General features: G+C 42.8%; 1 protein-coding gene across 1 annotated transcript; it reads left to right on the top strand.

The window, feature by feature from the left end:
* Positions 1–10,854: 10,854 nt before the first annotated feature.
* On the top strand, positions 10,855–24,960 carry LOC118142761 (RNA-binding motif protein, Y chromosome, family 1 member B-like). The gene is made up of 12 exons (XM_078364522.1): positions 10,855–10,898; positions 13,100–13,212; positions 14,379–14,482; positions 16,828–17,005; positions 18,613–18,765; positions 20,734–20,848; positions 21,714–21,824; positions 21,926–22,014; positions 22,695–22,812; positions 23,672–23,782; positions 23,867–23,955; positions 24,346–24,960. Exons 2-12 carry the CDS (start codon positions 13,107–13,109, stop codon positions 24,633–24,635), a joined length of 1,464 nt encoding a protein of 487 aa, XP_078220648.1. The 5' UTR covers positions 10,855–10,898; positions 13,100–13,106; the 3' UTR covers positions 24,636–24,960.
* Positions 24,961–25,406: the final 446 nt, after the last annotated feature.

Below are 25,406 nucleotides of genomic sequence, written 5' to 3'. Positions count from 1 at the left end.
TGAAAGGAGAACACATTCTTACCGAGCTTCAGAAATGACTATATCACCATGAAAATTTTTATATAATCTTAAATGTCCCATAAGTACAACACAGCTTAATTACAAAATTAAGTACAACACAGCTTAATTAGCAAATTTTAAAAGCATACAAATGTATTCTCCATTTTCTTTTTTGTTGTTTCTTTTTCCACTATAGTCATGCACTAACACCAAGGCTGGAGTGTAGTGGGTGATCTCAGTTCGCTCGCTGCAACCTGTGCATCCTGGGATCAAGCAATTCTTCTGCTTCAGCCTCTCAAGCAGCTAAGATGACAGGTTTGCACTACAATTTCTGCCAGATATTGTATTTCTAGTAGAGATGGGGCTTTGTCATCTTGGCCAGACTGGTCTCAAAGTCAGATGATCCAGCTTACTCTGCGTTTCAAAGTGCTTGTGTTACTGGTGTAGGCCACCATGCCTGGCCCATGCATGTATTTGTTACAGTTAAAAACAATATGAACAACTCCTAAGATGTGGGTGTTTATATTCAATAATTTTAATCTCATCTTATTTGGTAGATATTCTCATAAGTGATGTAAGCTTAAATGTATATTTCTAGTTTTGCGACTATGAAATTCACAATAGTGTTCAATTATCACTAAGCCAATTTGAATAGCACCCTTTTATGTGATGTTAAAAATTAACTTGGTAATAGCATCCAGAGGCTGAAAAATATCACAAACACATAACATATATGCACAGAATTACAGAAAGAGGCATACAGATTTTACTGCTTCCTTAAAATTTAGTAATAAATAATGCAGTGAAGTAATATTAAACTCACTGTTTTACATCCATTTTATATTGTATCTAAATTGTGGTTCTGGCAAACCAGAAAAGGTTCTCTATTTAACAGGAGGTCAAATGCTTTTGTCTACATTGGCCAGACAAAGGAGAATTTTATGTTATTATTTAGCCCTAATATTTAATCTGTGGAGTCAGAGACTATGTTTCAGGCACAGGATAAATCTAGTGGGAGTCTGCACGTCTCCAAAAGCTGAGTAGTCAAAATGCTCAACCTCTTGTAATTAACCATTTTCCTTTTTAACTTCAGGCAGATACACTTTAGAGGATGGGAAAGATCCTTGAGTCCCACAACAGCCTCTGCTTTAGTGGGCCTAAATTTCTAGATACCATAGAGTTTTGAGACCTTGAAATAGAAAGCAATAGGCCTGTTTAGGGTATATGGAAGAATGGACAATGAGAAGTTTCAGGGGAGACATGCCAAAGGATTTGACGTAGCTAAAGAAAATATTGCATGTGGTTAGAGGAGAAACAAGGAACATGAGTAATAGGAAGGAAGATGTTAAAGAGGCACCAAGGAAGGGAGAGTTTAAGTTTCTCAAAGATCACTGAAGTTCCAAATTATCCCTAAAAAGGCATTCCACAACAAGAATGTATATGTAGCAAAGCCTAAAATCCACCAGGGTCCAAGAAGATGGGTCTTACTTGACTAACACACTCCCATGAGACAAGCAAGAATACGAATAATGAGCAAAAATGTGTCAAAGAGCTTCAGTAGAGATAAAGATAGAGATAGAGACAGAAATAGAGACAGAGACAGAGATACAGGTAGAGATAGACATAAAGATAACAAATTGACATGAAGATAGAGATAGAAATAGAGATAGAGAGAAACTTCCAGACAAACCAAGGAGATGAGCACAATTCCGTTAAGGAAAAATGATCACTAACATAGGGCATTGGGAAATAATATGCACGCGGGAAGAAGGCTAGAAAGAAGGAAACCCAGTATATGGTGTTACTCCAGTAATCTGATTGCTGAATCACACGGTAGGGAGTTCTGCTTGTAGATTGCTGAGGAGTCTCCGTACTTAAATCACAAAGCTTTGTGTAAGGCCTGCACTAATTTACATACTCACCAACAGTGTGCAAGGATATCCTCTTCTCTGCATCCTTACCAGAGACAGGATTCTTTTCTCTTTCAGATAATAGCCATTCCGTTTTTGGGTTTTTTTTTTTTTTCTTTTAATTGCATTTTAGGTTTTGGGGTACATGTGCAGAACATGCAAGATCGTTGCATAGGTACACACGTGGCAGTGTGTTTTGCTGCCTTCCTCCCCTTCACCCACATTTGGCATTTCTCCCCATGCTATCCCTCCCCGGCTCCCCCCGCCCCCACTGTCCCTCCCCTATTCTCTGCAATAGATCCCAGTGTGAAGTGCTCCCTTGACTGAAGTCAGAGGGAATCTGATTGTGGTTTTGATTTGAATTTGCCAATGGATAAGGGAGGATGAACAAGTTTTAGTATGCCTGCTGGACAACTGCATATCTTACTTTCAAAAAGGAGTATGTACCTTATTGGCCCATTTATTTTCATTCTATTGAGTTGTTTGAATTCCTTTTATGCTGTAAATCTATACTTGTTACCTGAAGTGTGGTGATCCAATAATTTCTCCAGTACTGTAGGATATCCCTTCGCTCTGTGTTGTTTCCTGTGATGTGCTGGTGGAGCACCTTACTTTGATATAACCTCACTTTCTTTTTTTTTTTTTAATTTTTTTATTGGATTATAGGTTTTGGGGTACATGAGCAGAGCATGCAAGACAGATGCGTAGGTACACACATGGCAGTGTGCTTTGCTTTTCTTCTCCCCTTCACCCACGTTTGGCATTTCTCCCCAGGATATCCCTCCCCACCTCCCCCTCCCACTGGCCCTCCCCTTTTCCCCCCAATAGACCCCACTGTTTAGTACTCCCCTTTCTGTGTCCATGTGTTCTCATTTCTCATCACCCGCCTATGAGTGAGAATATGCGGTGTTTCATTTTCTGTTCTTGTGTCAGTTTGCTGAGGATGATGTTTTCCAGATTCATCCATGTCCCTACAAACGACACAGACTCATCATTTCTGATTGCTGCATAATATTCCATGGTGTATATGTGCCACATTTTTCCAATCCAGTCTATTATCAATGGGCATTTGGGTTGATTCCAGGTCTTTGCTATTGTAAACAGTGTTGCAATGAACATTCGTGTACATGTGTCCTTATAGTAGAACGATTTATAGTCTTTTGGATATGTGACCAGTAATGGGATTGCTGGGTCAAATGGAATTTCTATTTCTAAGGCCTTGAGGAATCGCCACACTGTCTTCCACAATGGTTGAACTAATTTACACTCCCATATGAAAAAATGCTCATCGTCACTGGTCATCAGAGAGATGCAAATCAAAACCACATTGAGATACCATCTCACGCCAGTTAGAATGGCGATCATTAAAAAATCTGGAGACAACAGATGCTGGAGAGGATGTGGAGGAAAAGGATCACTTTCTATTTTTGAAATTATTTGCTATGCTTCTGCAGTCTCTTCTGGATCAGTGCTGCCCACACCAATGCCATGGTGTTGTACTTCTGATTTCTTCTGGTATGTTTGTGGTTATGTGTCTGACATTAGAGTCTGGTCAGAAATAATCAAACCATTTTTTTTTTTTTTGAGATGGAGTTTTGCTCTTGTAACCCAGGCTGGAGTACCGTGGTGCAATTTCAGCTCACTGCAAACTTGACCTTTTGGGTTCGAGATAGTTTTCTTCCATGGGATCCTGAATCACAGGGATTACAGGTGAGTGCTCCCACAGCTGGCTAATTTTTGCATTTTTATTATAGACAGGATTTCATCATGTTAACCAGGCTGGTCTTAAAATCCTTATCCATACCCTTCTGCCTCCCAATGTGCTAGAACTACAGGCATGAGCCACCATGAAGAGCCTATCAAATGTAATTGAAGATGTGAATAGAAATGCCCCAAACCTCATGTATTTTGGAAAGTTGGGTGTATAAAACAACGGCATAAAGTTGCAGGTAGGGAACTGCTTAAATGTTTAAGAAAATATCTAATCATAAAAATAAAATGATTTAGACCCAAATAAGTATGTCAATTTGTTTTTAATCTTAAAACCTGAATAAATTGAATATATAAATTTCTAGAAGAATTATAGTCCATATTTCTTCCAATTAACAGACGAATCTGCAAGGAGGAAGTATTTTCATGAGATAACTTTTGACAAGCTCATCATTTTTATAGGGTAAGTGTACAAACAATTTTAAAGGAAGAAGTTACCAATTTTGATTTTCAAGTGAGTTTTTCCTGTTATGATGTTGTGTTTTTGTTCACCTGGTAGTATTGTGAGAATTAAATTAAAATATAACTCCCTAGTCTTGTCTGTCTTCACAGATTCAACACAAGAAATACTGTCTGTCCAGTTGTGCTGGCCCAAATCTTTAATCCCCACATTTTGGGAGGCTGAGGTAGGCATATCACTTCAGCTGAGGAGATTGAGACAAGCCTGGGCAACATGAAGAAATCTTGTCTCTAAAACTAGACAGAAAAAACTGCCGAATGTGGTAGTGCCTCAACACATTCCTTACACTTGGGCTGAGGTGGGAGGATCACTTGGGCTCATGAGGACCATGCTGCATTGGGCCTGTTAGCATCTCTGCATTTTAGCCTGGGTGCCTAAGTGAGACCCTGTGAAAAAACAAACAAACAGAAAAGGACACAGTGACTAAGTGTATATGATACTCTAACCCTGGGAGTTTTTAATCCAAATTATCTCCATGAGGCATTATGTCATAATTTTTTAAAGGAATGGAAACGAAAGAATAACTGTAAGATACATTTTATCAGCCTTGGAGTAGGGATTCTCTTTTAGCACGTTAGAGGAAATGCTGAAAACCTAAAGCTTATTGATTCAGTTTTCATATGGATGTAGTGGTTTTTAACGAATAAATAGAATACTTTTAAACATCTTTGGCTACTGGGCTTGCTATCAGGAAATACCTGGGCTTGGTGCTTTGTAGGAAACATTTCCTGCCAAATGTGGGTGAAGGGGAGAAGGAAAGAAAAGCACACTGCCATGTGTGTTCCTATGCAACTGTCTTACATGCTCTGCTCATGTACCCCAAAACCTAAAATCCAATAAAAAATTAAGAAAGAAAAAGAAACATTTCCTCCAATCCTAGAGGTCAGGTACCCCAAGATCAAGGCACCAAGAAATACAGTGTTTGGTTGAGTGCCCACTTCATGCATTTTAAACAGCCCTCTTGGTGAGCCTACACCCAGTAGAAGGGGCTTGGGAATTCATTGGTTTCTTTTAACACCCGGTAGAAGGGGCTTGGAAATTCATTGGTTTCGTTTAGGAGGGAGCTATTAACAGCCATAAGGGCGCTGTCTTCCTGATATGATCATTTCCCATTAAAGGTCCTTTGAGGAGATGTTCCCCTTCCATAGAACATCCAGTTGACATTTGTAAATGTTGAGCTCAAAGTATTTGTTAAGTCGTAGAGTGAAGATGGCAGTGATGGTTTAATGAATTCCTTGGTTTGCAGACTTAAGATTTTTGGTGTTGTCATTATGTATTACAGGCCTGCAGATGATTTTTTAAAAATGTTCCTATGTAGTGATTCAGCCTCAGCTTACATAGTTTCAGGGCTACTGGGCAGTGTCAGTTTTCAGTGATGCCAACTCACGAAAAAAGAACGCAATGTTGCAACTTTAAAGAGTTGCAGCTATAGACTGTATAAAACAAGCCTATGAAAATATATACTATCAAAAGATGTAAGACAATTCACCTGGACAGTATTTAGTTTTCCATAATACAAAATTCTCTCTGAAGTTACTAATCCTGTTCACAAAGTAAGTCAGGTGTTACTAGATTTGTCCTCATTATTTACCTAAGTGAAGTACAAATGGTCATTGTCCAAAAAAGCCTTTATTTATTTATTTATTCAATATATCCTTTTGAAATTAAACTGCAGCCTCAAGCACCTGGGCCCCAGTGATCCTCCCATCTCAGGTTCCTGAGTACTGGAGATTATAGGTGGTTATTATCACGCCTGGCTAATTTTAAATTTTATTTGTTTGCTTTTAAATAGGGGGTTTGGGAGCCTTTCAGAGATTTAGTTGAATACCTCTCCTCTCTGAAGAGCTTGGAAAGAAGTGATCATCTTTCTGATTTCTTAGGCAGTGAAATGTGCAAGCAATTACCAGGCTGGTTTTTGTTTGAGGGCTTTATAATACTGACTCCGTGATCAACTTTAGTATTTAAAGCTACCTGGTTCTGCTTCTGTGCAAATTATTCTTAAATGTGTTTGATATTTCAGACAAGGTTTCGTAATAAAACCAGATTCCAATTAGGCTCTGCTCAAAGGAGAGCACATTCTCAGTGAACATCAGCAATGACTGTATTGCCATAAAAATGTTTGTAAAATCTTAAATGTCTACTCATATAACATAGTACAATTACTATATTAGTAAATCCAAAATAAACAAAAATGTTATGCCTTACTTTCTATTTTTTTCCGACAATGTGGCAAGTGTCTGTCACCCAGGATAAAGTGCAGTGGTTTGACCGTGGCTCACTGCAAAATTTGCCCCCTGGGATCAAGTAATTCTCTGTCTCACTCTCCCTATACTAAATTCCATTCTCACCAAATGTGTGCAAGGATATCCTTTCGTCTTCATCCTCAACAGAAATGGTGTTCATTTGTCTTTTGGATAATGGCCATTCTGATGGAAGTGAGATGAAATTTCATTGTGGTTATGATTTGCATTTGCCCAGTGGATTAAGGATGACAAGCACTTTGTAATATTCGGGCTGGGCAGTCATATGTTTTAGTTTAACAGATGAATATTCACGGCATTAGCCCGTTTGTTTTCGGGCTAGTTAGTTGAGTTCCTCACAGTGTGTAAATATTCACTCATTATCAGATGTATGGTGATCCAATGATTTCTCCCACCTTGTGCAAAGTCTCTTCCCTCTGTTAAGTTTTCTGCGGTGAGCTGAGGCATCTTAGTTTGATATGACTCCATTCTCTATTTTTTCATATTTTGTACTGTGCTTTTGCTGTCATTCTGAGCCCTTCTTTGTGTACTTCAATGTCACGGAGCTTCTTCTTTGTGATTTCTTCTGGTATTGTTCCCATTACAGCTCTGATATTTCAGTCCAATGAGAAACAATCTATTATCTGTTGTATGAAGAATGGGCCATTGATATTTCTACAGGTGTGGCATAGAGTCTGTAGATCACTTAGGCAGTATTGATGCCAATGTGATTTAAACCATCTGTGTGTGCACCCATGCTCAGGGACAAGTGACACTGACTTTTCACAGCAATACTTAGGCTAACTTTTCCTTATGCCCAGCCAGATTCCCTCTCTGGACACGCACAGAAGGCCCCTGCCATTTTGCCACCTCTTCACATTTCCTCTCCTGTGAGCCCAATGTGGTCCTCCAGATCCCCTGTGCAGTGGTCTATTGTGTCTGGGGTGCCTAGGCAGTGTGAGTGAGGATGGCAGAGGAATGCGAGCATGTCAGGAAAGCTTGGGGTCATGTCACAGCATATGACTGGTCCAGAAGAACCGTTCTGGGAGGACATAGACCTAGTTGGACCTCAGGTAGACATCCGCATTGAGGGTGAGAGGGCCCTAGTTAGGCTCAAACCGAACCCCAGGTAACAACAGGACTCAGGGTGGGGAAAGGGCCAGGCTAGATATGATGAGGCAGCTATCCCTTGATACTTGCTTCTCAGCAACATGTCTTAGCCACTTATGCCTCCTAGGCAGCATTAACGTCTCCCATCCTGAACTGTGGGTGTTACAGTTCCTTAATGGACCTTTCTTCAGTCCGTGGATGGCCTGCATTTGCCCACTGCAGTAACTTCCCTCAGCTTTGGTTTCTCCACATGCATCACAGCTCCAGAACATACAGGCATCTTAGCCCTGAGCCCTGAGCTGCTCACCTGACCTAGTCTCTGTTTCTTCTCTGAGTGCCTAACTCCCTTGAGGCGGCACTGCAGGGGATTAAGGCCCAGGTCCTCGCTCATGATCTGGGGTCCTAGGGAAATGATTTGGGACAGGTCAGGCCCTCGTTCAAAGTGAATTCTCCAGAGGCCAAGAAATAACCAACAATGTCCTCTCCTACCATCCCCACAGTGGCCCCAGCACAGCAATCCTGCCAGAATCTGGGCAGTCACGGTGAGCCAAACAGCTGAAGATGCTCAGGGAGGTGGTGTACTGCCTGCAGCTTGGGACTTCACCTTTGTGATCCCAGAACTACCAACTGCTGTGGAATGAGAAACCCTGTATCCTGGAAGAAAAGAACTCAGGGAGGCTCATGCCAGGCTTGCCCTTCCGCATACCGTCTCCCATACCGTGCCAGGAGGGACTCCTTACAAGGATACTCCTTAATGATCACTTCACTGCAGGAGTAAAGGCTGAAATGAGGGGAAAAAAAATTACCCTGGATGGATTTGTTCGTCTACCTGCCTGTCTTCTTAGAAAGAAACAGGATAAACCCAAAGGGACCATTTCATCTAGATGGACTAAAGTAGCCTGCTAGCTGGAGTGAAGCATACCTTTTCCATTCCTAGCTCTCCCACTGAGACATCTTGCAGTCCCCCCTGACCTGGACACCCAATCCCTCCCAAGACTGACCTGCAAATCCATCACATAGTTACGCGGGACTTCATCATGCTTTCTGATCCAGGCCAATATCTTGGTATGACTGCGCTATCTGCCTGTGGTAAGGAGCTTCCATTAGATTGGCTGGGCATGACATAAAACACCGTGCAACTTTGCAACGGCACTAGAATTATGGGACAGGGCTATCCACAGACATCTGATGTGGCACCCCCCCATTCCTTGATGGTCCTCTCTCACTCTGCTGTGGGGCCACCGTCCTGGCTGTGATGGTCTTGGAGCCAGGTAGAGCATGATGGAGAAAGCCTGTGCTCATCAGAGGTCAGGTACAGAAAAGTGGGCAGTGGGTTTGGGAGGCAGGGTGTTGTGGTGTGAAGTGGCTGCTTCCCTAGGGTTCCAGAGTTCACGTGGCCCTTGTGTGATGGGTGCTGGGCAGGCTGTGCTGTTGTCCTGACATGTGGTGTCCTATTCTCCTGGTTTCTCTGATGGGTACAATGGAGGTTACACATGTTCAGTGCTTACACCCCTTTAGGTGCTGTGCCAGCAGAGAATAAAAGCATGTCTGAGGTGCTGGTGCCTGTCTTGAAGAAGACAGAATCCCCGTGCACTGTGAACCACTGTTGAGCACCTTGTGTTTCTGGAGAGAGCTCCCGGGAACAGGCTTTGGGAGCGGTGGTAGTTCAATAGTTGCCATGGACATGGAGACTCCCCTTTCTCCATTGACATTCCCGGAGAAACATGCCCTTCAACTTTCTGCTGTGTGCTAAGGGCTCCTGGCACTGCTACTCTCCCTTGTTAGCAATGAGCTTGGGTCCCAGTCCCTAACACATGTTCTTATAGCACCTGCAAGCAAGCTTTCCTCCTGTCTACAGGCGTCTGGCCTCGGTTTCCCTCCTGTCACCCACCGCCGCCTTCTGGCTGACCCCCTGCACCTCAGGCCTTGCTTCACCAAACTCCACCTCTGGAAGCCTGAGGCTCACCCGCTTCTGTCAGCTATTCTGAAGGGGCAGTTGCAAGGATACAGCTCTGGTCCTTAAGCCCCAAAGCTGCAAGTCAGAGACCTTCAGTGAGTCCAGCCAGGTATGCAGGGGCCAGGGCCAGGGCGACACCATGCCCACTGGTCCTTGTCTTGTGGCTCAACATCAGCCTCCTCCTCGGCCGACACCTCCACAACCATGATTATGTAGTCCACCACCAGCATCACCTCCAACCACAAGTCCACTTCCTAGCTCTGTACAGTAGTCCCCCTCTTCTGCCTCCAGGCTCAACATGGTGCCCTGCTTGGGGCTCCCACAGATACCGGCCTGCATCGCCCAGCCCACACCTCCACACCCCTACACTGTGGGGAACAACGTTCCTTCAGGTGGCGCTCTGCTGAGAAGAACCACATCTCACACCTATGTGGATCCAGGGTTCCAGGGGAGTTTTGCTGGGCCGCCGTCCAATTCACATGCCTTGGGGTCATAGGCCACAGCGTGGGTAGCTATGCTCAGGAGCCCAGGAGCCATAGGCCAGGCCTTGGTCCTCTAGACGATCGTCGCCGGCAGGCAGCCCACTGGCTGCTGCACTCTTGCAGGAGCCTCGGAGTCTGCAAGGCAGTACACAACGGCATGCACTCAGGCCATCTATGGGCAACCCTGCTGACTTGTCTCTCGGGTGCCCAGGACACATGACGGAAGACATGCTCCTGGGAGACCTGCATTCTCAGGGAGAGAGCATGACACTCGGAGCCTGTATTCACGTAGACCTGCGAGAGTTCATGTGGAATTTGGCCACTGGTGTTTTCCGAGGAGATAATCTCCAACAGGGCAAGGTACTAGGACACTCCTCTGACGTGCCTGCCCCGCCCCACTTCCGGCAAGCCACCCGGGCCGCCCTTGCCCCGGCAGCCCGCGCTGGTCCCTCCCCCTCTCCTCTGGAATTGCAACATTCAGTACCATCTGCCTGGCCTGCCTAATGAAGTGAGATGTTTCATGTGTTGGCTGTGGGTCAGTGGCCTGCCACACTCATGATGGCAGTTAGGCCGTGGGACTTCCATGCCCGCAATTCCAAAGGGCTCCCTGCCCGCCAGGCCTGCGCGTGAACCCAGCGCCACTGGGCGGAAACTCTGACAGCTCGTCACACGTGGCTTGCCCGAGGAGGGTGGAGCTGCAGGACACCCGGATGCGGCCCCGCCCCGCCCCACCGCGCCCCACCGCGTCCCACCCACCGTCGCACTGATTGGCTGCTGCGGAGAGGCGCAGTTTCCGCTTCTTCCGCTGGGCTGCCGGGGGCTCTTTCCCGCGCAGTCCGGTTCCAGGCGTCTCACACGGCAGCGGGGCTAGAGGCGTTCCAGAGCCAGGTGCCAGCACCCTGAGGGCCCGGTGACCCAGAGGCTGTTTGTCCTACTGAGAAGCACCTGTGGTTTTGTTTCTCCGCTCAGGTTGGTCTCTCGGCAAGAATACAAACGCAGCGAGGTGTTCGGACGTCTTCAGTGAAAGGGGCTGCTGTGGTTTTCAGTGTGTGGGTGTTGAAATATGGGAGGAGACGGTAGAGAGGGGGTCGTCCTTAGTGCTCGTGAGAAACTCATGTTGGTTAAACTCATTGATGTTTCTTGAGGATTCTTCCCTTTACGGTTGGACAAGTCCGATGTGGGGGCAAGGTGTGGGAGACGGACCTCGGGCGCCATTGTTGTCCCGTGCACTTTTTATGGAAACGGTTATTCTCTGTGAATGCGGTCATAAGTCAAATGCACAGGCAGTGTACTTAAGCACTGTGATCAGAAAAACAAACAAACAAACAACCTGTACTTTTACCTAGCACATTGCAAATTTCTGATTTTCTTCACAGGACTTAGCAAATTTTCACATAAATTGCATTACTCTCGGGTATGTACAAGTCTGGAACCATGAATAATCAGTTTAAATTTGCCTCTTTTAAACGTGTAATCGATGACAGTATTTGAAAGGCTTTTCATGTATCTCTGCTACCGTAAGTAATTTAAATGGAAGACGTGTTTGTAAGGGAGATAAATGGCGGTAGATAGCCGAAAACGGAAACAAAGAGATGTGCTTAAGGTTTTGTATTAACCTGGCAAACTGACCTACTCCTGTAATCCCAACATTTTCGGAAGTGAAGATGTAAGAATGACGAGGTCACGAGTTGGAGAGTAGCCTGAGTAACATAACGGGGGTCCTATAACCTGTTGCCATTCAGGCACCAGGGACCGGTTTGGAGGAAGGCAGCTTTTTCACAGACGAGGGGTTGGTAGGGGGAAGAAGGCGGCGAGTGGACATGCTGCCGAGCGGAGAGTCGGCCGCTTGCCAAGGGGCACGGGGTGCGGCGGGGCTTCTGCTCAGAACGGCGTGATGGGGCAGTTTTGGCGGCAGCGGGGTGGAATGGAGTGCAGTGTGTGACAGCATGGTGATAGGGTGGATGGTGTCATGCAGCTGTGGCACCTCACGTCATTCTCAGATGCTACCTTCTCATAAGGAGATGGCCACTGAGATTTCTCGCGTGCCTAGGCCAGAGTACTGCTCCTAGCCTCTGCCGACCTCACGGAGGCGGGGCTCAGAGACTTAGAGTGCTTCACCCCTTAATTTGCAGCCCGGTCCCTGAAAGGCCAAAGATATTTATGGCAGAAAGCCAGAGTTTGTAGATACCCGATCTCGTGTATATTTCCAATCACCAAAAGATTGTACAATATTTAAAATGTTCTCCCCGAAGAAAGCATGTAGGTTAAGCGTGTCATTAAATCATTTATCAAGATATCAGGTGGTTTCCTGTGGCAGTTCCCCCTTAAAGAAACCATCACCTTGGTAGCTTCTTGCTGGCATATCACTTGAGCCCAGAAGATTCAAAGGTGGTCAGCATGGGACAACCTGGGTCTATTTAAAGACACACACGCGCGCGCGTGCGCACACACACACACACACACACACACACATCCCTGCACGCACCCCTGCACACATACACACACAAACACACCTACACAGCTCTGTTAGCTACATGGGGCCACCTGGATCTATGTTGAAAACACACACGCGCGCGCGCACACACACACACACATTCCTGCACGCACTCCTGCACACATACACACAGAAACACACCTACACAGCTCTGTTAGCTACATGGGGCCACCTGGATCTATGTTGAAAACACACACGCACACACGCACACCCCACCTCTGGTAGCAGGCCACTGTAGTCCCAGCTACTTGGGAAGCTGACATGTGACAGGATCACTTGAGGCTGGCCGGAGGAGGCTGCAGGGAGCAGTGCACATTGGCATCAGGAATCTTACCTCTTTACAACGATTGTACTTCATAAAAGCTACAATTTTCAACGAAAACTATTTAAATTGGGGAATCCTGTGTATTTCCACTTTGTAAAATTAGAATAGCTTCCCTTTTCTGGTTTTACTAAAGAGATTTTCTCAGGTATGCAGTGAAATGTACCATTAAGCCATGAAGCCATTCCCCCTTGTGCTCTTTATGTTACCGGTATAGGAAGTAAGATACATTAAAATAGGACAGCCCCGTTAAGGGAATTTCACATCAGTTTTCAACACAGGATGTAAAAAAATTTAATATTTTCACCTTGTTATTGTTATCTAAATATAGATTTATTTTTTTACCATTTACAGCAAAATTATGGAAGCAGGTTGCCTTGGCCAGCTGTTCGTTGGTGGGCTCACTAGAGAAGCCACGGAAGAGACGCTAAAAGCAGTATTTGAGAGACATGGTCCCGTTTCTGAAGGTAACCCTTAAAGCCAACATACAGGTTTTGTCCCCAAAGTAAACATATACTTAATATCTGTAATAGTTTACTTAATTTTCTGTTTGTTTTTAAGCTCTTGTTTTGAAGTTTCTATTCGGTATTCAGGATATTCTCATGGCAGCAGGTGAAGGGTCTGTGGTAAAGTTCACCTGCATAGTACGGCCAGTGGGGCGCGGTGGCTCACGCCTGTAATCCCAGCACTTTGGGAGGCCGAGGCGGGTGGATCACGAGGTCAAGAGATCGAGACCATCCTAGTCAACACGGTGAAACCCGGTCTCTACTAAAAATACAAAAATTAGCTGGGCACGGTGGCACATGTCTGTAATCCCAGCTACTCAGGAGGCTGAGGCAGTGGAATTGCCTGAACCCAGGAGGCGGAGGTTGCGGTGAGCCCAGATGGGGCCATTGCACTTCGGCCTGGGTAAGGAGAGACACTCAGTCTCAAAAAGAAGAAGAAGAAGAAGAAGAAGGAGGAGGAGGGGGAGGGGGAGGGGGAGGATGAGGAGGGAGAAGGAGAAGGAGACTCTGAGTTCCAAATTAAGAGCCCATTATTTGTCTGAGAGACAGCTCACCCTGATAATCTCTCAGGCCAGATGAAGGGGCTTGATTTCCCTTTATGCCTTGCGTTAGGTAGGGGAGGTGGAGCCTAGCTGAAGCAGAATTTTACAGACGCAGAACAAGCAAGTTAGATAAGGAACCTGGTACCCAGGGGGCAGGAGGTTCCCAGGATGGTTGGTTGCTAAGGGTATTTGCATCCAAGCATGGAGGAGGTAGCAGGGGGAACTTTTCATAGGCTCAAACCCCGAGGAGGGTATTGAGAGTAGCAGGTAGACTTGCCAAACAGGATGTGGTTACAGTGGTTACAGGTACTGGGAGTAGCTTTGAATGCAGTGTGACCTAGGAATGCACCTCTAGGGGGCCGAGGCAGGGAGGGAGAAGCTAAATGGAGCATGTCAGGCTCACAGCTAAGATGGAGTCAGTTAGGAAAATGGAAGAAAATAGGCTGTTGATAGGGGTGACTCAGTGTGAAGAATCACAGGAAGGATGTGAATTGGAATTTTCTTGTTTCTTGATGTAACATTCAGATAGTTAGTACTATCGTAGTAGGTCCATTCTATAAATGAAAAGGTTTTCATATATTTTAGTTCTCTTGAAGAAAGATGGAAGCATGAAGTGCAGAGGCTTCGGGTTCATTACTTTTGAGAACCCTGCAGATGCTGAACTTGCTGCCAGCGAGTTGAATGGAAAGGTAAGTTTCCCTTATTAGTGCTATTCTAAGCCTGTTCTTCAATTAACAGCATATCTAGGTCTTTTCAGTACCAGTACACTTTGAAAATAATATAATGACGTATGAATGGAAATGGATTAGCTATCCTCTTTCTTGGACATATCAATGCAAGTGTAGTTGGAAGGATATTGGAAGGAACATTATATAAATTGCGTTATGGTAATCCAGTTTCTATGTTTTTATTTCAGTCTGAGTGTAAATAGGGTTTGAAAGCTTTTGAACAGCTTTAAAACTTAGAAGGAACTCTGACGAAAATAAGAAACATCAGTCAAGTTTATTAAATGGCTGCTAAAGAAATCACACGTCCAACTCGTAGGGAAACGTCTATAGCACAGAGAAACGGTGGATCGACATCTAGACAGACGTAGAAAATATAAGTCTTTTGTAGATCGACGTCTAGACAGACTCTCACAAGAAGTAACGATTCTCTGCCATTCTCTGAAAATACATTCTTGAGAAAGTTCATTTAAACAAGACCGTTACATTTAAGGAAGTGTTAGGTACTTGAAAATAGAAAATAATGCGAGAACATTGAAGCCGGATAACACAACAAGCAACTGACATGTTTGCCCATCCTTGCGCCCTTCTCCTGAGAACTTTTTTTTTTCCTTCTGTAACCGGGGTGACATGCATACCTCGTCACTAGGTAACATGCATACCTTCTTGCTAACTCTTCCAGTGTGTTCCAGCACTTGCTTCGGTCCGAACAGTGCATCACGTCCTGTGGAGTCTTAAATTCTAAGGACTCTGTATTTGTTACAGCTTTAAACTTTTATGCAAGTCTCTTACCTACTGAATTCCTTTACGTTGCATTCAGGATCATTCCCTTGGAGATGCCCTGGAGCTTTTTTATTTTACAACGTTATCCCAATCGGTTTTTAGTTCCTGCTATATGGATGCCATTCCCAGTATGTTTTCCTGGACCTCTTGAGTATTACTCTTCCACGTAAATGTTGCGCAAATGGCAGTTTATCCTTTAAGAACAAGTTAGGTTTCCTGTGTTCTCCCTCAGTGTCTGTTACAGAAATTTTGTGCTCACTGTATTAGGTATTAATCACTTGATCACTAACTTATCTCTATTCACCCATATCCTCTCATATTTTAAGGTGTGGTACAACCTGATAGTTGCTTCGGTTCGTGGTTTCATGCTTGGTATGGGGACAGTTTTGACCTAGGTATCGTAATATTTTGGTATTTCCCCCCAGGTTTCGTGCTCAAGCAGAGTTCATCTGTGTAGATATCTTTTCCAAATTACCTGTCTCACATATTTTATAATGGAAAAGTTAATATAAATGTCATATGCAGACAAACGTTGAGAAGGGAAATAAAGAAGATCCTATAGAGTTTTCACAGGGAGCTTGCAGTTTAAGAAATTGTGTCTGACTTGGAACACTGGGAAGGAAGCGACCATGCGCAAAACTGGGGAAATTATTCTGGGCCGAGAAATAACACAAGATGTCTCAAGATAGGAAGAACTGCTGATTTGGATGCAGCAAGTCTTGGACGGAGTTTAAGATCTTTTCCCAAATAACAAAAGCCATGTAACGTTCAAATAGAGTTATTAGCAGAACTCGGTCAAACATTACTTGGGCCTACAGAAAAGATGGAACTGAAGAAAGTTTTTGTGAATTTAATTAGGACAGTAAACCATTTCTCAGAAATAGCATGAAGTACTACATTAAGGGTCTTGTTTTAAGGACACCTCTAGGCAAAGTAAGAAATGAGTAAGGCAGAAAATATGAATGAGACTAAACAGGGATCACGTTTATTGAGAAAGAACTAGAGTAGATACAGAACTGTAAATCATATTGGGACATTTTGTGTGATTGACAGCAGCAGGATCAAGAAAGTATTCATAATGTATAATGTGACTGATCACTTTGAATAAATAACCTTATGTTTTCAAATGACACATCCTTTCGTATGGGCTCCAGACACCGAGGCTTTTAAATATGTGATGTGAGTGCAAAGGTGAAAGAGATTCTGTATTGTGAAGAAGAGATGGGCGACATTGTCCCGTACAATTTGTCATGGTTTAACTTTTCTAGGTGCAGTTTTTAGTAGCGGAGGCCTTTTCGAGGGAATCGAATAATGGAATTGGTGTTCATTTCTTAACAGAATGCATGGTCCCAGTGATTGTTGCAGGTTTTGCAGTGTTCGCAATGTGGGCATTTCAGGAAAAAGAAAGTTTGTGTTTGTTTAGGAGACGACATCTAGAATGTTAATACAGTTGATGTAAAAACGTCTGTAAAATATGATTAGTTCAAATGTGGCACTGTTGCTGATGGTATACTTAATCCTTTCAGTTTGTGGATGGAAAAACAATGAAAGTAGAACAAGCCAAGGAACCGTTTTTTCAAAGTGGTGGCAGGCAGGGAACACTGCGTTTTTCAAGAAAGAGGAGACCCACAGGAGAGCAGAGATCTGCAAGTGGAAGTAGAGGACAGACGAGACGTCGGCATCCCTCACGTGGAGAACGCTTGGGTAACGTTATAAAATATAAAGTCGGAAGCACAGGACTGAAAGACAAAAAGCTTGAAAACGTGGAAATTTCTGAAATTTATTTATATCCTTTATGAACAGAAAACTAACTGTTAATGAGCAACATTATTGATGAATACTAAAAGTGGAATGATTAAACTAATATCTGAAACTGGTTCTAAACTCCGAATTACTTTGCATCGAAGTAAGACACGTTTCAAATTGAATGGAGTTTATGAATCTTGATTACATGTTCTCCACAGATTTTCCACTCAACACGTTTCCATTAGTTGTACTTTAGAGTTTCTTATTTTGGGTCTCAGAATTTCATGTGGGTTGTGTTATCCAAATACCATGAAACCTAGAAGCCCTTCCAATGGGACATTAGTAACTGCGCAGTAGAGGACTTACTTAACAATATTTGTTTGTGTGTGTGAGTGTGCGTGCGCGCGCGCGCGTTTGTGTGTGTGTAAACATGTACACAATACAGAACCGTTTCGGTTTTGATACGGAGAATGTGTAAATAGGCCTGCCATAAAGCATTTTCCATTCATGGAGTATAGAACTGCAACGTCTCAAATGATTCTGTGACTCAGAAATGCCAGAAACCGTGGCTTCACAGATACGTATGTGTCTTTCTTTGCTGGAGGAAGAGCTTCTGAAAATGGTATTTAAGATTGGTTTACTCAGTAGGACAGAGGGCTTAATTTTTACTTAGAAAAAGAAACCATGTATTGAGAAAATACCTGTTGGTTAACTTGTTTTATCAATTAACCAACCATCAAAGATCTAATATTTAGTTTGGAATTTTAATTGCTAGCCATGTAATATATGGGAGAGATATTTTCTAAATTTGAAACTGCGGTGTTCACTTCATTTTAAGAGGCAGGTCTTTTTGTCATTTTTGATTGCAATTAATCTCGAGGGTGAAGATTATTAATACTGTGCATGCATGAGAACGTGTATATTTTTACATGTGACACCACCAAGGAATTGGAATATGCCTCACACTTGTTTGTAGATACGTAAAAGAATATTATTATTTAATACGTGATTCTTAAAGATTATTAAAACTGATCATGGGCTAAGAGTAAAAGTGGTATGTTATAAAGAACTATAAGAATTCTGTGTTACGTTCATAAATTTGCAGATGACATATCTTTCTGAGGTGTCACTGTATCGTTGTATATATAACTGAGATTCCTTGAGTGTAGTTAGGTTTATGTTTATTATATGATTTGAAAATGGTTTCATAATATCAGAAGGATATGAACAGTAATTTATCGTTGATCTCCTAACTTTTTTTTTGTTTGATTATATTTTTGTATTTAGGCAATAGGCTTCTGCTGTGAGCTCCCTCTCCACTTATCCCACTTGTCTTTCTCACACCAATATACAGTGTTCCTTGAGTGTTTATTTTATAGATGTTTAAATGGATTTTGATATTTTGAAACTGCACTGATTTGGTATACCAATTCTACATTCCTTAGCATAGACCAACGTGAATGTTTAAGATTACAATACGTAGGGAAGATTTAGAAGTATCTCCTGCTCAGCCATTTAAGAAATGTTGGTGTTACTGAACTGACAAGATTTTCTTTGAAATACAGATGGTGGTGAATCCACTCGTGATCTCAACGTGAGTTCTTTCAGGGGAACTTTTCCAGTCGAGAGCCGTCCATCTTCAGCGAGCGGAGGTCCTCATCCTAAAAGATCTGCTCCTTTTACTGTGGCTAGAAGCAATAGTGGGATGGGAGGTCGAGGTAAATGCCACCTGATGGAATTCCGTCATTTTTGTATGACTGAAAATGAGCCCTTTGAACTGAAGGCTTAACTTAAAGTTCGAGAAACAAAACAGATGTGACACATACATTGGCATATTTACTGTTTGAACACTTTGATATAACACTTTCCATCTCACTGCCTAAGTTACAGCTTTATGGTGAAGAAACACTTGAGCTTCAAATGTCACATAAAAAAGGGATTACAGTGAGGGCAACACTCCTTTTAACGCTGTATTCGCTAGAGAATGCCTTTTAATTTTTCTTGAAGTTCCTGGTAGTATACTTTGAGGTCATCTTCTTAATTCTATCAATTCTTCCATTTCCTAGGTTCCTTTGCATTGGACCACTGGTGTTCCGATGTCCAAATTGTATGTTCAGTTTCTTTGTTGGGTTGAAGTACTGCCTTCACCAGGCCAGAGTGCACTGGCCAGATGATGGCTCATTGATGCCTCACATTCTGGGTCTCAAGCGGTTACTCTCCATAAGCTGCCTGCTGTTGCTGCAGCTAGTGGCATGCACCAGCACACCTATGAAATTGTTTTTTAAATACATATTTTGGTAGAGACAGGATCTCACTACCTTGTCCTAGTTGACATTAAATCCCTGAGCTCAAGCAGTCGACTTGCCTCAGTCTCCCACACTGGCCCACGCTGTGAGCCATTGTGCCTGGCCATCCAGATTCTGAGACCCCAGCAATGCTTATGTGAGAGGCATTCTGACCGGTTTTTAGGATGCTAAGAGCATCCTCAGACATGCATGTTGGACAAGAGCATGTCCGACATTTTGAGCTATGTGGATGTCACAGAAATGCAGAGTTGTGAAATATAGGAAGGGCTGTCAATTAAGACGGTACAGGGATGTTTAAACATTAACACAAGATACTTAGTGTAGGACTTGAAGTTGTTTGAGGGGAGATTTCCGAACTAAGCAACGTGAGGCAAGCAGTAGGGTTGAATAGAAGTAATAGTTGTGCGAAGGAGAAGTGTAAGTTTTCAGAGCGAACAGAAGAAAACCAGACAATAAAGTAACAGCTCTCAGCAAAGAACTCATTAAGCAAAGTAACAGCTCTCAGCAGAGAATTTTAGGCAGAACACATTAAAATTCTTACTCTTAGCCCTCCATGATAATATGGAGAAAATGAAAACATTGCATTTTCAACTTTATCTTTTGTAGTGGAGGATCAGTGAAGTTAGGTATCTGCCGACCTCAACATGCACAAGTCAGCACATTTTCTTTAAAACTTTAGCCACCGGACACATCATAGGTAGAAGGCTGACCTCTAAGAATCTGCACATGAAGAGTATATTAAAGAGGCTTTTTCTATTTTGAGAGCAGCATAATGATGTAATTAGCACTGTAATAGTACTGCTTATTGCCAGGAGAAGAATTCTTGGCCATCATTAGAAAACCTGCACTAGTACATTTTAATTTTTCAACCTCTATGATGGGGACAGTCACTTAGACAGCAAGGAGAACACTTAGGTGGAATCATACCATGCAGCCATTCGAGGGTTGCAGTGTTTGTGCGAGTGAGATACACTGACCAACATGGGTAAGTTTCCTTTCTTGAGCCGAGAAAGCACAAACGTGGAAACTTTACAATCAGCGAAGACTTTGATGGTTTTACAGGTTTTGCCTGTGTCATTACTAGACGTAGGCGATTCGTGTGAGAAGGAAAATAATAACTAAGGGTTATAAGCCATTGAAAGTGAATCTTTACCTCAGTATTAGTGTAGGGCTTAAGTGTGTAAGAACTGGCCTTGCAGGAATGAAGAGATAATTCACAGCCGTAAGAAGGTATTCATGGTGTCATGAATTTCTGGCGACCTAGAGAAAGAAGAACTGAGTCATTGGAGAAATATCTTGTAACAGTTGTCATAGAAACCAAGTAACAGTGTTTCAGGTTTTGTGCTGGTTACATGACATTTAATCATGTTAAATTTGCAGGTTCCCCATCACGTGGAAGAGGGAATTACCGAGGTCCTTCACACGGAATGTCAGTCTCTTCCTGGAGACGTGACCGTATGTCACCAAAACATGGTGGTTATGCAACTAAGAATAGGTAAAGGAAAAATGAAAAACTAGTCTGTTGCGGTTTTAGTGATGAAATTCACGTAAGGAAATTGAACATTTTAAGGTAAACCGTCGAGTGGTTTACATGCTGTGTTGTGCAACAACCACCTCCGTCTAGTTCCAAAACCTCTTCATCGCTCCGCACTGCAACTCCCTTGCCAGTTAAGCAGTCCCTGTCATCTTCTGTTTTCCCTCAGCTGCTAATAAACTCCAGTCTGTTTTGTTTGTGAACTGACGTGTTCTGCCTGCTTCGTGGTCATGGGCTGAAACACGACTCGACTTTTGTATCTGTTTTCTTTCTGCCTCATGTCCTGAAGTTTCATTCACATCATACATAGCACTTCAGTTGTTTCACAAGCTGTTAACCCATTCTTTTGTTTGCGTGTTTCCGCCACACTATTCTTATGCAAACGTTTGTTTGAGTACACTTACTCAGTGCCGGGTATGTACCAGTGATAATTCTTGGTCTACTGTTAATCTTTTCTGTTTTGAGGCCCCACCACTGATGCACTCCGTAGTAGCTGCATCATTTTCCGTTCCGGCAAGCATTGTATCAGGATTCCAGTTTATCCGCATTCGCTCACAGTCTTGGTGTTCCGAGCATTTTGAAATGTATAGCCATTTTAGTATGGCTGAAATATGATCTCATACTTGGAATTTCAAGTGAATTTTCTCAATAACTATTGATGAGTGTCAGTTCCACCTGTCTTTTGGGTATTTCCATGTTGCATTTAGAGAAGTGCCCAGGCCTTTGTATATGTCTGGCCTTTATTTCATTTAAGCTGCAAATAAGTTATGTTTTTGATACTAGAAGCTGACAACTTAAAATTTGTTTCTTCAACTTATGCAATCAGAAGTAATCCAAGTTTCCGAGACACCAAGGAATATGCTTCGATTCGCAGACACCGTGCATACCGTGATCACGCTCGTTCTAGACAGGATAAAGGTCCCACCAGAGGATATAGGTATTATAACATTTTTCGCTTTTGTCCAACAGATTTCTTAAATTTTTCATTCTGACAGTGTCAATCTTTTTTTTTTTTTTTTTTTTTTTTTTTTAATTTAGTGGTCATGATGGCTACGGAAGGCATGGTGGTAGAGATCATTTTGAACGTCCTGGTAGCAGTCCTAACGGAGCGTCATATCAGACATATAGTAAGTCTCCACGTTTGATTTTTCAATTACAGAATCATATTGAATAGACCTGAGTCTGTAAAAGGGAAAGGATAAAGGAAATATATAACATGTTTAAACACCGAGAGTTTTGAACAGTAGAAGGCTTAGAGAGTTTTACGAAACTGCAGTAGTACATTTTAGTTTTTCCACCTTTAAGATAGGGGCAACCACGTAGATACCAAGGAGAGCATTCAGTTGGAATCATAGCATGCAGCCATTCGAGGGTTGCAGTATGTGTGTGAGTGAGATGCACTGAACAACATGGGTAAATTTCCTTTCTTGAGCCGAGAAAGCACGAACGTGGAATGTTTACAATCAGCGAAGACGTTGATGGTTTTACATGTTTTGCCTGTGTCATTAATAGACGTGGGCGATTCATATGAGAAGGAAAATGATAACTAATAGTTATAAGCCATAGAAAGTGAACCTCTACCCAAGTATTAGCGTGTGGCTTAAGTTTGTAAGAACTGGCCTTGTAGGAATCAAGGGATAATTCAGAGCCGTAAAAAGTATTCATGATGTCATGCATTTCTGGCGACTTAGGGAAAGAAGAATTGATTCCTTGAAGAAATATCTTATAACAGTTGTCTCAGTGAACAGGTAATAGTGTTTCAGGTTCTCTGCTGTTTCCGTAACGTTTAATCATGTTAAATTTGCAGGTCCCCCATCACGTGGAAGAGAGTTTTACGGAGGAGGCCCTTCACGCGGAATGTCAGTCTCTTCCTGGAGACGTGACCGTGTGTCAGGAAAAGATGATGGTTATGCAACTAAGACTAGGTAACAGAAAAATGAAAAACTAGTGTGTTGTGGTTTTAGTGATGAAATTCACGTAAGGAAATTGAACACTTTTAGGTAAACCATTAAGTGGCATTTATTACATGCTGTGTTGTGCGACAGCCACGTCCCTCTAGTTCCAGAACCTCTTCATCACTCCGCACTGCAACTCCCTTGCCAGTTAAGCAGTCCCTTTCATCTTCTGTTTTCCCTCAGCTGCTAAAAAACTCCAGTCTGTTTTGTTCGTGAACTGACCTGTTCTGCCTGCTTCATGGTATTGGGCTCAAACACGACTCGACTTTGGTATCTCTTTTCTTTCTGCCTCATGTCCTGAACTTTCATTCACATCATAGCACTTCCCTTGTTTCACAGGCTGTTAAGCCATTCTTTTGTTTGTGTGTTTCCTCCACACTACTTTTATACACACGTTTGTCTTAGTACACTTACTCAGTGCTGGGTATGTACGAGGGATAATTCTTGGTCTGATGTTAATTTTTTTGTTTTGAGGCCCCACCACATTTCTCCGTAGTAGCAGCATCATTTTCCGTTCCGGCAAGCATTGTATCAGGATTCCAGTTTATCTGCATTCTCTGACAGTCTTGGTGTTCCTAGCATTTTAAAATGTATAGCCATTTTAGTATGGCTGAAATACGATATCTCTTGGGTTTTGAAATGCATTTTGAGAATAACCAATTATGGGTATCAGTTCCACCTGTCTTTTGGGTATTCGCATGTTGTACTTGGAGAAGAGACTAGGCCTTTATATATGTCTGGCCTTTATTGTATTTAACCTGTAGATAAGTTGTGTTTTTGATACTAGAAGTTGACAACTTAAAATTTGTTCTTCAACTTTTGCAATCAGAAATAATCCAAGTTTCCGAGACACCATGGAATATGCTTCGATGAGTAGACACAATGCATACCGTGATCACGCTCCTTCTAGACAGGATAAAGGTTCCACTAGAGGATACAGGTATTATAACATTTTTCGGTTTTGTCCAATAGATGTCTTAAATTGTTCATTCTGACAGTGTCAAACTTTTTTTGTTTAATCTAGTGATCATGATGGCCACGGAAGGCATGGTGGTAGAGATCATTTTGAACGTCGTAGTAGCAGTTCTAACAGAGCGTCATATCAGATACATAGTAAGACTCCACGTTTGATTTTCCAGTTACAGAATTATATTGAATAGACCAGAGTTTTTAAACGAGAAAGTATAAAGGAAACGTACAACATGTTTAAATATTGAGCGTTCTGAACAGTAGAAAGCTTAGAGAACGGTACGAAGCTTAAAACCTCAGTTTTAATTGAGGGCCGGTTCAGAATGAAATTCCTTGAACTTGGAAATACTGCTCTTACGGCTCTTTTCAGTAGAGCCTTGTGAACAATGCAGAAATAAAGAGTCTCCTGTCAATAAAGACAGATGAATGCTAATGTTTCCAAATAGTACTTTATCTGATTCATGCTTTAGTGATGCCAGTAAAAATGTTTACATGTATTTTAACATAAGTTCCGTAATTTTATTAACCCCACAGGGACGTCTCGTGGTGCAGCACCTGCACAGGGGCCTCGGAAGACTTATGGTGGAAGCAGTTTCCCTGATGATAACAATGCGCGAGATAGGTATGGCAGAAGTCGGGAGAAGTACTCAAGGAGCCATGGTGATTTCTCTTCCACTGATGCTGAGCATTGTGGCAGAAAAGAACCAACGTGTCCACCGTCTGTGGAGAGAATGAACCGTGCTTCTCCTGAAGCACATGGGAGCTCAAGAGATGGGACACCTAAGGGAGAGGATGGGGGAAGGCGATCTGAAAAAGGAGACTGAAGGTGCTGCTAAAAATCATGATTATTGCATACCAGACCTTGCTGTTGAATGGCAAATCAATATGTGGTTTCTGCATTATTACCTGAGTATCACTATAAGAAATAGGTTGTTTTGGGGAGGGAGGGGAGATACTTCCTTCATGAATGTTTTTGAGGTATTAAGCTAAAAGCTTATTTTTTGCAAGTAATTTTACAACTGTTAGTGCCAACTGAATTGAAAACTATTCTGCTTTGATGTAATGTCCGTTTTAACATTTCCGGAATAAAATTTTCCATGTAATATAAAATGCCTGATTTTATTGCTACACATGCTTAAACGCAAATGACGGAGGAGAGTAAACTGCGGTGTTGAGAGATTTCTTCATTTGTTTGCACCTAAGCTGAAACAAGACTAGGCATCTCTGTCCAGATTCCGTTGGAATGTGTACAGGTTTCCTACCTGGGCTGTGTTTCTTTAGTTTATCCCTGTATTCCCAGCACTTTGGGAGGCCTAAGCAAGTGGACCACAAGGTCAGGAGATTGAAACCATCCTCGCTTACAGGGTGAAAGCCAGTCTCTAATAAAAATACAGAAAACTAGGCAGGCATGGTGGCACACGGCTGTAGTCGCAGCTACTCTGGAGGCTGAGTCAGGAGAACTGCTTGAACTCAGCAGGCGGCCCACCTCTTTGGGAGGCCTAAGCAAGTGGACCACAAGATCAGGGGATTGAAACCATCCTCGCTTACAGAGTGAAAGCCAGTCTCTAATAAAAATACAGAAAATTAGGCAGGCA

Source organism: Callithrix jacchus, chromosome Y (assembly GCF_049354715.1).
Source record: "Callithrix jacchus isolate 240 chromosome Y, calJac240_pri, whole genome shotgun sequence".
NCBI lineage: Eukaryota > Metazoa > Chordata > Mammalia > Primates > Cebidae > Callithrix > Callithrix jacchus.
Note: the sequence above shows the minus strand (reverse complement) of the source record. Positions and strands in the feature narration are given on the sequence as shown.